Raw genomic sequence first — 13221 nt, forward strand, 5'->3', positions numbered from 1 at the left:
TGCTATCCATAAACATTCCTGGGCATTTCCAGAGTGATCAGATAAATCTATCCCATTATCTAATTCTTAAGACTAGGGTGGTGCAGATGTCCTTGAAATCCTTACCCAACCAGCCATGACTGGTTTCCCCAATTGTTCACGTGCCACCCATAGCAGCTGTTGCCTTGCCCGCTAACGACAATTCGCCCTTTGGAGAACTAGGGAAAAAAGTGAACTGTTAGGTTCTCCATCTGAAACTAACACATAACATTGTATGCCAAATATACCTCAATTTTAAAAAAATATTGCATGTGGATTTTCTAATAAGTAGTTATGCAAAATAAGATAATTAACAATAAATGAGTACTGAATAATATAGGTTAGATTTAATATATTTTTTTTGGTTACTATGTATAAAGGTATTTAGAGGTTTATTCCATAGCTGAGGCTAAACTGGCAAGAGAGGGGACTGTTTTATCCAAAAGGAGTAGAGCAGTGACAGCCCTTATGAAAGAAAGAGAGTGGCTGTCCTGCTGTGTCCACCACAGTTCTCCGGTCAGGTGTGGATACATATGGCGGCAGTCTGTGTTCCTGGGGGCTTTCATTATCACCTCACCATTTCCTTGTCTTCTGTGTCTTGTCTCCTTCCAGGTTACTGATTTAATTCTCATGATACCCAATATGAAATGTGTTTGCTTTCTCAGGAAGAGAACAGGCCAGATTTTGTATTTTCTCCCTTGACTCTTTTCTACAGTATTTAGCATGATCATTATGTGCACTATTTTGACCAACTGTGTATTCATGACTTTTAGTAACCCTCCTGAATGGTCGAAGAATGTGGAGTAAGTAGCTCATTTATTTATCTGTCTGCTTGCTTCTTTTAAAGATTTTTTTACTCACCGAATCTTGCTTTTATACAGTTTATCCATCAAGGAAAAAAAATGGTTTTTTCCCACTCTTTACTTCACAGAGAGGGGTGAGGATCCATGTGGAATTTAGGAAATATCCTTAGAAGTCAACTCTAGAAAGAGAAAGTGCACTCTGGAAGTTACTGCCCTTCACCTCCACCCTTTCCTGTACTGGCCAGTGCCTTTGACTTGCTGCCCCAGGGCCATGTTGTGCCCTCAGTTAGTCCCTCATGGCACTGCCTCTCCAAAAAGGAGGTTTTTTTTTTTTTTTTTTTCTTTTTACTTGTCTAAAGTTAAAAAATAGCTCTGGGGCCTCCTCACCTGGTTTCAAAATGATCACCTGCTAGATGGCACCCAGTACAGCATTCCAAAGTTCTTGGTTTTATGTTTCGGTAAGTTTCCTTCAAAGCATCCCTTTCTCTTCCTGCCTTCCTTTCTTCTGCATTGGCTGTGCCTGTTCTGTTTAGTCTCTATTACTTGAAACCAGATTTTAGGCCCTATTATCTTAAAAGATTCATTTAAAGTTTCTGTCTGTTCAGAAATTACCTCAAGCTCTCCATTTCTTTGACAGGTACACATTCACAGGGATTTATACATTTGAATCACTAGTGAAAATCATTGCAAGAGGTTTCTGCATAGATGGCTTTACCTTTTTACGGGATCCATGGAACTGGCTAGATTTCAGTGTCATCATGATGGCGTAAGTTGTCTGCTTACTTTATTGATGCTCTGGGTGTGATTATAGATGGGTGGTTGTATGCCTGGTTGTGTTTGTAAGTGTGCGTTTGTGGCCAGTTACAAGAGGAATTATTGGGTAACCATATAAGGTCAAATGTGCTCATGCCTGTGATTCTTGCTTATGAGGGTGTCATGCACTTCAGACCAATGATAGCATGTTTATATGGGAGAAGGTAAGCCAAGGCTTTACAGCTAGGGAAGAAAGTAGCAAGTGATTTTCCATTGACATGCTCTCATATTTTCTTCCCCCTTTTAACACTGACCAACGTCTGCACGCTTATCATGGGGCCTTGGTGAAGACTGGAAGTTTTTTAGGTGTGAATATTAAGCTGAAAATCAGTTTTCTGGGTATGTTATATCTCATGCCATTTCATGAGGCTGCCCCAGATGTTGCAGACTTGAGAGCACATTTTAGAGTTAAAAAATGAGCTAAGGCATCCAAACTGGCCACTTCCAAGGAAGTCCTGACCAGAACTTCAAACTATTGCAAGAAAACAGTGTAAGTCCACATTAGCGTGCTAGCTGCTCTTGGTAATTTGTGTTGTTTTAACGATAAGCATGTATCTCTTTGGGAAACCTAACTAATGGTAGAAGAGTCATAGCAGACTTTATTATTTGTATTTTCAGGTGGGGAAGCACTTTGTGGTATGGTAGGCAGTAAGAGTGTTGTATAGATTGTGTGTGTGCATGCAGATGTGTAAGAGATCGAGTACGTTTGTGTATATATACGGGTCTGAGCATCAGAAAGATGTATTTCAGCTGTAAAATGTGAATGAAAGAATGATACGCATTGAATATTTGAAACTGAAACTTTGACTTTCTGTTATATTAAGGCAATTTCTAGCTTTCCAACATTATGAATACACACTGGTGTTCATTTAAAATTTAAGTGTCCTTGCTGGGCACAGAGCTGGTGATAAAATGGGCACTTAACACGCTATTTGCTTTGATCCCATGATCATGAGCCCTGCTTTTGTATGTCACAGGTACTTCATCTCTAGGTGTGACTGCAAAGATATGCCTACAACTCTTGGATAAGTTATATATAGACATTTAGGCATTTTTGCCATTGTCAACTAGGGAGTTATTTAATGTAAACTTGTTTTTATGGGGCTTCTGCTGCAGAAATTTGCCTCCTTTTTCCTAAGAAATTGTTCACAAAGCTTGGGAACATAAGCCTTTGATACCTCCTGGCCTTCCTTTTTACAAAAAATAATGAATGGACCGAGAGTAGTCATTCTGATTGGGATCTGCACAGCACGATGCTGATTAAGAGAGTAAGCCCTCGGAACCTCCTGGTTGTATCAGTTCTTTCAAATATTCTTTTGACTTCTCCTTGCCCAATTGAAAACAAAAATGTGTTCTTTAAATGTTTATATTTTGAAATTTTCTTTTTCAACAACAAAGCAAATGAAATCATAGCTTGTATATAAGACCCTTTCTTCCCCCCATTGTCAAACCCTCGCCCAGTGGTACCATTACAAGTTAACTTTGGTTTGATTCTGCAGGTATATAACAGAGTTTGTAAACCTAGGCAATGTTTCAGCTCTACGCACTTTCAGGGTACTGAGGGCTTTGAAAACTATTTCGGTAATCCCAGGTAAGATGGCCCGGGGTTGGTGTTAGGTGTTGGGTTAGGGCCCTGACGTGACGTATTGTACTTTTTGTTTTGTTGTGCTTTTGTTTTTTTCCTTCGGTGTTTGTGTTTGTGTTTGTGTTTGTCATTTGTGTCTGTGTGTGACCTCCCTTACTACAGATATGTGACAGAGTTTGTGGACCTGGGCAATGTCTCAGCGCTGAGAACATTCAGGGTTCTCCGAGCTTTGAAAACTATCTCTGTAATTCCAGGTGAGAAAATTTACACACAAAACTGACTGCCTCATCTTCTCTTTCCCCGCCATTCATTTTGTCCACCACATTCGAAACTGGCATTAGCACACTTGATATGGCCTTGCATTCCGCATGTTTTTCCTCAGAGACGTTCTCTGGAATGGCCCTTTGGTCGTAAGGCAGTTTCAGTGACAGCGCTTGCCAGGCATGCAGCCCCCATTCCATCCATGCTTTGAAAAAGCACGTGCTTAAAATTCACTTGGATCTTCCAGTATCTGAAAAAAAATTGTCACAAAGCTAGCTGTCTCTTTGAACATAAATCATTTGCTTTCTGGCCTCATGGAATTACAGTAACTTAACATTCCCCATCATCCCATTGCTTGTGATCTCTAGGCTTCCTGTCGCATGGTTTGCAGATGGGATGTTATTCAGTGAACTATACTTTTATTGTTATTGTGTTAATGGAATTATTTAACCACAGAAGAGACCTACCCTGTTAACTAGTCCAGTATTAGAGCCAAATTGGAGAGCCTTGGAGTTAGTGAACTGAACTTTAGTAATCACTATCACATCCTATTGCTGTCTGTTTCACTGGAGTAAGAACCAGTAGATATCTACCGTGTATATATTCAGAGGCCATTCTCAAACACAAATCCCAATGACAGCTTGTGCAGATGCCGTTAAAAACAGTCAAAGGTAAGATAACATCCATACATCTGAATGTACGGGCAAGCAAAAAGGACAAACCTTGAGAAATAAAAGGAATCAATCAATGGGTGGTTGAGAAGTAGTTAATCGACAATCTTTTTATAACTTTCACCTTTTTCTTTTTGGTCCTGGTTGACCTAGCCCATTCATTGGTTCTTAACCCTTTGAAGGTTTTGGATCCTTTTGAGAATCAGGGAAAAGTTCCCAGACCCTGCTGAAACCCTCTGTGGACCCTAAGTTGAGATCCTTAAATTTAATTTAAATCCTTACTTTAGGTAGTGCTTAACTAAAGGCTGTTTTTTTCTAAAGGCTGGTCTGGAAATCTAGAAGGAAAGATATTTTAGTTAGTCTTGTGGGCCTGAGGTATGTATACTGGCAGTAATGTTGCAGAAATCAAGACTGTGGTTGTGGACTGGACTTTGGTTGCATTCAGGGGCTTTCAGGGAAGATTCCCAAGGGACCAAGCTTTCCACTGCAGTTTTGTAGAAACAGGGACATGAAGAGCAGAGGCATCCTGTTCCTCGTGTCACGTGGCTCTTGTGGCTGACTCAGAAATGTTCCTCTTTTCCCCTTTTCAACTTTATCTAAATATCAGACACAGAGAGAGGGAAGCACAAAGGTAGAGTGCTGGAGAAGGCTGACTTGGAATGTGGCTTTCTGAGAACCTCAAGGAAGGTAAACCTCAGTTTCTCCATTTACAAATCTGGGCTGTGAAGTGGGCCAGTCAATTTGAGCCCTACTAAAAACGAATCCCTTTATTGTTAGCAGTGGGAGCTTTCTCTCTATCAACTAGAGGCTGGGTGTCAGTTGGAGTATTATTCTTCTCGGCAAAAAAACTACAACCCTGACTTACGAAGATTCAGTTTCTAGCCATTTTTAAATCTGTTTGACAGAAAGCGAAGCTCATTCTCCAGGCAGCCTCATGCAGCTCATTGATGGTGGCTTAACCCTTAGGCAGGCCTTGTCTTATTTCTTCAAGCATCTGGAACACCAAATCTTTACTTTCATTTTTCCTCTACTCTCTATCGTCCCTGGCCTCTTTTAAATAGGATCCCATGTTTTCTGCTCACTTCCCCCAACGTACTCTGCAAGGCATCTGTCTCTTTATGTTCTTGTGATCTCAAAACTTCTCTTCCAGAATTAAATTGGAAAGCTGCGTTCTGTTCACTAACTAGGGCAGCAGATGCTATCTCTGGTCTAGCTCTTAGCTTCTGTCTCTGCTGTATGGATAGCTTCTGACCACAGCATTTCTGCTAGGTAACTCTTGGCTGGCATCACATTATTTATCTTTACTATTAATCTATCTATCGATAAATATATTTATAAACACATAGAACTCCATAAATGATTTTACTGTAGCAATTATTATCATAAAGAAGAAACCTACACCCAAAGGAAGGGTTTGTATCAAGACTTGCACCTCAACTTCATAATTTGAAACAGATTCCTGCATCCTGTTTCTAGAAGCACTCCTATTGGAGCTGGCTTTATTTTTGTTTCTGTTTTTTTTTTTTAAGATTTTATTTATTTATTCATGAGAGACACACAGAGAGAGAGAAGCAGAGACACAGGCAGAGGGAGAAGCAAGCTCCCCACAAGGAGCTCAATGTAGGACTCGATCCCAGATCCCAAGATCAGGACCTGAGTTGAAGGCAGACCCTCAACCGCTGAGCCATCCAGGTGCCCCTGGAGCTGGCTTTGTGAAGTTGATTGGGATGGAAAATAACTTTGAGGGGTAATAAAGCCAGTAATAGATCTCTGTCAATGATTGGTATAATTGATCCTTGAATTAAAGTGTGACTTTTTATGCTAAGTCCTTTCGCTCCTCATAATCCTTACAGAGGACTATTGCCCTACTCCTACCTGGTCTACCCAGGTCTCCTTTCAGGGTGAGAGCACTGTTATATGAGTCACTATTGCCCTACTCCTACCTGGTCTACCCAGGTCTCCTTTCAGGGTGAGAGCACTGTTATATGAGTCACTAGACCTGGTGCCATCTCTTGATTGGAAATCTCAGTCATTCTGACTCGATTGTAGAGCCAGGCCTTAGTCCCCTCTTAGTGAAAGCCATTGTTTTGCATACCAAGTTTACTCATGGATCAGTGCAGTGGGTTTGGTACTCTCTTTGCCTTTGCCTGTTCCCAGTTTGGTTGTGGGCTTTTGCTGAAGCTGCCAGAAACAGAAGTGAGAGCAACCACAGAACTGACATGGGGCTGCAAGATCCCACAAAGCCTTCAGCAACTTTCAGGAGAGTTTTCCATTCCCAGAAAACTCACGCACTCACCTGGGCTGGTGCTGCCCTCCCTCTTAGCACCTTTGGGAGATGTTCTTAATGTATCATGATGGTCAGGACTCCCAGAAGATGGGATTGTGCAGTGCATCAGTCAGCTCTAGCCTTTTGGATGAGAGGTGCTTTGATTTAAAGCCTTCCAGTGGCTTAGAAAAGACCAAACCCACATTCTGACCCTTTTTATTTGCTAACTGAAGACCTAGATATGCATCACACATGGTTTCCCTTTTGCTTCAGAGGCCTTGGCTTGAAGAACAGTGCATACAAACTGCAGTTGCAGGAAAAGACCCTTTCTACATTTTCTTTGGTCCAGAATTCAGTGGATTCAACTTGACATTGAAGTATTCTGTTTAGAAATTCATGTCTTAAACTTTGTTTTCAGGGCGCGTGGGTGGCTTAGTCGATTGATCGCCTGACTCTTGGTTTCGGCTCAGGTCGTGGTCTCGAGGTGGTGGGATCCAGCCCAGCGTGGGTTCTGTGCTCAGCACGGAGTCTGCCTGTGCCTCTCCCTCTGCTCCTCCCCCCCTCTCTTTCTCTGTCTCTGTCTCTCTCTCTAAAATAAATAAAATCTTTAAACAAACAAAAACTTCGTTTTTACTTTATATTCATTTGGGGCCCGGATATAAAAATGAGCTGAGTGACTTTGTCAGAAGTTTCATTTTCTGCATGTTTGAACCACATGCCTCAGGACTGACATCCCCAAAGAAAGGGCAGAAATCTCAAAGCAGGAATCTGAGGTTTGTCCTATTGAGTAGCATTTCATGGTGTAAACAAAACCATTTGGGGCAGCCTCATTTGCCAGTTGCTTCTCATTTCTATCACCATTTCAGTGACTCCCAAAAAGCCCTGCTTCTCTGTTTGCCAACACTAGTTTAATATCATTTTGCTTTCTTTAGAGTTGTAATTTTTAAATTATTTTTCTCATTGATTTTTTTTTTATTTCTGTGCTTTCATTTCAATTACTTTCTCTCCTTACCTGTGGTATCAGATGAAAAGCAGGAAAAATGATGGGCCCTTCCTTCTTCCCATCCCAGTATTCACAGAGAAAGCTCTTTCTTTAGATGTATGCAGTATGAGTATGGCAATCTCTGCTGCACAGTGAAGGGGGATAGAAAGTGTTTTCAGACTATATGTAGACCCCTTATTTCCTTTACAGTATTCTAGTTCTTAATCCAATTGTTTTTGTATTTCTCCTTTTCCCATTGCTTCTCAGAAAAGATAACAAGTTAACACAGGAGTCCTGAGCAGGGAAAACCCTGGAGTCTCACGGGATCCCACTGAACTACCTTTGGAAGCTAGTTTGAATTTCACTCAGACTTTGTGATATAAATCTGATCTTGAGTAGATAAATCTACTGCCTCCAATTTCTCCCAAATTATTTTTGATCTAAAGAAACTTCACGGGGCAGCCCAGGTGGCTCAGCAGTTTCGCGCCACCTTCAGCCCTGGGCATGATCCTGGAGACCCGGGATCGAGTCCCACGTCGGGCTCCCTGCATAGAGCCTGCTTCTTCCTCTGCCTGTGTCTCTGCCTCTCTCTCTCTCTTTCTGTGTGTGTCTCTCATGAATAAATGAATAAAATCTTTTAAAAAAAGACATTTATGGATAAGTTGGAATGAACATGAAAAATAAAGAACGTTCACAAATATCATTGTGAGGCTGGAACCTGGGGCAGGAAAACTGACCTGGCACAGCTTTACCCTAGGGCTTGTCTGAACCAAACCAGATTTTGGGAATTGGGGAATTCTATTTCCCTGGGATGAGAACTGCTCATTACTGCTCTTGAGACCTATTCCAATGTTAATTTTGTAGAATTAGCTCATGTTGCTTTGGACCAGACAGATTTCTCAACCTGAGCCACAAACTAGGAAATAGAAACTTACTTTATTTGTAATCTGGCATCACCACTGTGGAAGATTTTGATCCCAGTATGCATAGCTAATCTCTCTGGACTTGGACTTGGCACATAAGCAGGCTTTGTTTGTTTGTCCAAGGGATTGTTGGACATCATGAAGGGTAACAGGAGGCTCAGAGGTGCTTTTGAGTGTGGGGACTTCACCTGCTTCTCAGAACTCCTCAAATGTCCTGACTTCCTCTTAGTAGCAGACAATTCTGTACATCAGGTCCAGCTGTCTTTTCCTGATGTATAGTAAATGTGTTAACTGCTTCTGCTTAGACTCATCCCGGTGCTAGTTAATGTTAGCCTTTTCCAAGAGTTCTTGCTGTCCAATTTGCCCCCACGTGGCTTCTGTTGCACACTCTGTTGTGTAGGAGTCGTTTGAAGGAGCATTCTGCTCTGTTTGGGATAATCAGTTTTCAGTCAGTATCTTGCTTGTTCTGGTATGTGGTGTTGTGAGCCAGTAGAAGAAGCAAGGCAACTTCCTGTCACAGCCAGAACGGTGGCATTTTCCATTCTTGTGTGCATCAGGTTAGGAATTCAACCAGCAGCTACTTGCCTCATTGACCTGTGTTGGTGGTAACAGGGAGCACTTTTGCCTGGCTTCATTTACTAGGGCGCGTCAGTCACTGCTGGCAAGACTATAGAGCTCAAGCTCAAGAAATGCATTATATGAAAGACCACTAAGGGCATGAAAAGATGCTCAGTATCACGGGTCATTAGGGAAATGCAAATTAAAACCATAACGAGATATACTGTTAGAATGGCCACCATCAAGGAGATGAGCTAACAAACGCTGGCATGGAAGTGGAGAAAAGGGAACCCTTGCACACTGTTGGGATTAGTAAATTGGTGCAGCCACTATGGGAAACAGTATGAAGGATCCTCAAAAATTAAAAATAGAACTACCATATGATCCAGCAATTCGACTTCTGGGAATATATCCAAAGGAAACGAAAGCACTAACTCAAAAAAGATATCTGTACCCCGTGTTCATAGCAGCATTATTTACAATAGCTAAGACATGGAAACAACCTAAGTGTCCATTGATGGATGAATAGATAAAGCTGTGAGATATATACACAATGGAATATTATTCAGGTATAAAAAACAAGGAAATCCTACCATTTGTGACAATGTGGTTAGATCTTGAAGGCATTATACTCAGGAAGTAAGTTGGACAGAGAAAGACAAATACTGTCTGATCTCATTGATGTATGGAATCTAAAAACAAGCAGACAACTCACAGAAAAAGACATCAGACTTGTGGATAACCGAGGTTGAGTGTGCAGAGAAGGAATTGGAGGACGGTGGTCAAAAGGTCCAGACATAAGAAAGAAAGTGCTAGGGTGTGATGTACAACATGATGACTAGAGCTAACACCGCTGTGTGATACATAGGGAACTTCTTAACAGAGTAACTCCTAAGAGTTCTCATCACAAGAGGGAATTTTTTTCCTCTTTTTCTTTTTCCTCCTCCTCTTTCTATTGTATCTATACGAGAAGATGGATGTTAGCTGAACCTACGGTGGTAATCATTTCACAGGACACGTAAATCAAACCATCATGACGTATGCCTTAAATTTCTACAGTGATGTCAGTTATTTCTCAATAAAACTGGAGGGGAAGGGAGAGAAATGCATTGATAACTTCATCTCCGTAACTTAGCATTGAGGTCTGTAAGTATGGTCATTCACAGTCATCAACCTTAATGGAAGGAAGAAGAGTCTTGGCAGAAGCCAGATGATCCAATGACCATATACATTTAATATTGCTGTATAGTTATGAGTCTAGCTCGGCATGCTAACATTACGCCACATCACCTTTCTTCCTATGGGACCTGAATGGAAAGCTTAGAGAGTAAACTTTTTAGATACCCATAGTTAGTGTTATTTAGTAGTTATTCTTGCTTAATTAAGATTTGTTTCTCTGAGCCCCTGTGAAGTATTAGCAGCTGAATACCATTTCCAACTTAAGTTTCTACTTTACATTTCTTGAACCTGAAAGAACTCTCACCAAGGAGTTGGTCTAAACTCAGACTTCAGAAGAAAACACTTGAAGTTTTTTTTTTTTTTTTTCCTTCTTGACTCATGTTTACAGATTTCTTCAGCAATGACATCTGGTTTATGGAGAAATGATTTTAAGCAGCTGATTGAGAGCATTTAAGTCTGTCCCCAGGAAAGTGATGAGTTTCATGTATGGTTGGTGTATTAGTTGGACATCTTTGGTTGCAAGTGAAGGCTTCATGAGTACTTCAGGGAATCTAAGGGCTGGTACTCTGTCTTCATGTTTTTTCTCTCCATGTGTCTATTACCTTTTTCTGTCTCTTAGCTTAACTACCTGCCTTTACTTCTCAGACATATCCTAATATAATGACAGATTATAACTGCCACTTAATTCCCAAATTTATATGTTATCATTCCTTCCACTTGAAAAGACTACTGGAATGTCTTTTTTCCCATTCTAAGTTCCTGGAGGAAAATATTGGGATTTAGGTCAGATGATGTCCACCGTGACATCTGTAACCTACTAACAGACCATTTTTATGTCTGTCTCATTCCCAGCTGTATCTAGACTAAAATCTTCCTAAAAATGAGGCTGTTGGGGGTCCAGCTTCATAGAATAGGGGATAATTTGAGCCTCGTGGCCTGGAATTTTCTGTTATATGGGCTTGGAACTGTCCATAGAGTTCCCACCTGAGGAAAATCAGATTAGACTCATGCTAAAATTGTATGTTTTTAAAAATTTTTATTGATTGATATCACCAATGCATTGGTTTGACTATTTGGTAGCATTATACTCTTGTCACTACTACAAATGACAGCTTACAGCTCCTTTCTCAATTCATTTAAAATGGAAATAGAAAAGGCTTTGAGCAATCATCCAGTGTTGAGATCAGTGGTTGTCTCAACCATTCTGGGGAGATACAAGTTCTCCTTAAAGAAGTCCAGGGAAAAGAAACTACCACCATTCTTCAGTGACCTATTCAACTATTTTCTTTTTTAAAATCGTGCTTTGACTTTGGAAACAGAGCTGTATAATTTTAGGAACCTAGAATTTAAGTATTCACTTACTATAGACCTGCCTCAACCAAGCCAAAAAATCAAGTGAAGGACTTTTCTTTCTTTTTTTTTTTTCTTTTTAAATTTCATTTATTTATTCATGAGAGATACAGAGAGAGAGAGAGAGGCAGAGACACAGGCAGAGGGAGAAGCGGGCTCCATGCAGGGAGCCCGACGTGGGACTCAATCCCGGGTCTCCAGGACCACGAACTGGGCTGAAGCCGGCACTAAACCGCTGAGCCACCCGGGCTGCCCAAGTGAAGGACTTTTCTATTCCTCAGCAACTTATGAAAATAAGGCCCATAATACTGGAACAACCTTTACTTCTTGATGGTTGCCTTCTATTTTATACCACCAGTATCTTCCTACTTATCTGTGTGACTGTTATACAGCTTCTCATAGCCTTTGGAATATAAGATTGAGATTTCAGTTACTTAATCTCAAAGAAATAAATATCACTGCTCTAAGTTGAAAGACTTTTTAAGACAGTTCTTCAGCTTTTCCTCTACTGCTCAGTGCCACGTTACTCCTGTGTTTATCCACATTTTCTGTGTATAAGAAAATGAGATGGGACCCTGAATTTGTTCTGATATATAGTGGGTCATAGTCACTGGCTGAGCCAGGACCAGGATCTCTATTTTCTGATTTCCTGTCTGGTGCTTTTTTTGCACAGTCTTTTTTTTATTATTAAAGATTTTATTTATTTGAGAGAGAGGGAAAGAGCATGATTGGGGGGAGGGGCAAAGGGAGAGGGAGAAGCAGACTCCCCGTTGAGCAGGGAAGCCTGCCACGGGGCTCTTTCCCAGGACCCTAAGATCATGACATGAGCCAAAGGTAGATGCTTAACCGACTGACCACCTGTATGTTCCTGCAGTCTTATGAGGAGAAAAGTATCAGGTTAGAAATGTCTTGTATCCTATACCTTGAATGTAGACAAGTTCTTCCTAATTCCTTTGGTGGCCACAGTATCCATGGAAGGTCCATTTTATAAGAAGACACACACCTTTCACACTTTTATGCTCTAAAATCTTAATTCGTAGCTCTTTTTTTTTAAAAAATCATTCTTAGATCCCTTTCAGGGTATCTATGTGAAAGGAAAGATTTCTTTTTTCTTTTTTTTTTTTTTTAGGAAAGATTTCTTATTCATTTGCTCTTTCGATAAAAATATGTTAAGTGCCTGCTTTGTGTCAAGTCCTGTGCCATGCATTACTATTATTGGACTCAGATAGAAAATTCTATTGAATTCAACTTTAAACATTCTAAGTGGTTACTTGCAAAATACAGCAAAGAACCAGTCACGTCCATCTTCCCTCCTAGATCACCATGATACGAGGTTAGCCATGCAGTGTCATCAGCCCAATCATACCTCTTTGAGGAGGGCAACATATGTGTAACAGTGATAGCTTGCAAGTGTTAAGTGCCAGGTACTGTACCTGGTATTTTGCATTCATTATCTTGTTTAAGCCTCCCAACAACCCAGTGAACACCTTTTTATAAATGAATAAACCGAGGTTCAGGCAAAAATGGTTAACACTTGAGTCATTTCCTATGTACCAGGTACTGGGCTAAGTGCTTATATGAATTATCGTTAATCGTCACAAGAGCCCTGTGATACTCAACTATAATTATTCCCATTTTAAAGATGAAAAAACTAAGATTCCAAGAGGTTAAGTGTATCACTCAGGTTATACTAGTAAGTGGTCTAACATAATTAAGAGTAGTAAATTATATACCTAGCTTCATACTTCAAAGCCAAGATTAGGATTTCTCTTGAATTTTAATCTGATATTCCTGCCTTCAGAAGTAGATCAG

At 40.6% G+C, this 13221-nt stretch overlaps 1 protein-coding gene across 4 annotated transcripts in view; it reads left to right on the forward strand.

Moving 5' to 3' along the window:
* SCN8A (sodium voltage-gated channel alpha subunit 8) overlaps positions 1–13221 on the forward strand; it is a 122716-nt gene that overhangs the window by 27499 nt on the left and 81996 nt on the right. For 2 of the 4 annotated variants that reach the window (XM_041736333.1, XM_041736335.1), the window contains exons 4-6: positions 732–821; positions 1459–1587; positions 3134–3225. In XM_041736333.1, the coding sequence (XP_041592267.1) occupies positions 732–821; positions 1459–1587; positions 3134–3225 (311 nt within the window). Of the gene's footprint in view, positions 1–731; positions 822–1458; positions 1588–3133; positions 3226–3381; positions 3474–13221 lie in introns of all 4 variants that reach the window. The other 2 variants (XM_041736331.1, XM_041736334.1) reach the window with 1 other exon arrangement.

This window comes from Vulpes lagopus, chromosome 21, assembly GCF_018345385.1.
Source record: "Vulpes lagopus strain Blue_001 chromosome 21, ASM1834538v1, whole genome shotgun sequence".
Taxonomy (NCBI): domain Eukaryota; kingdom Metazoa; phylum Chordata; class Mammalia; order Carnivora; family Canidae; genus Vulpes; species Vulpes lagopus.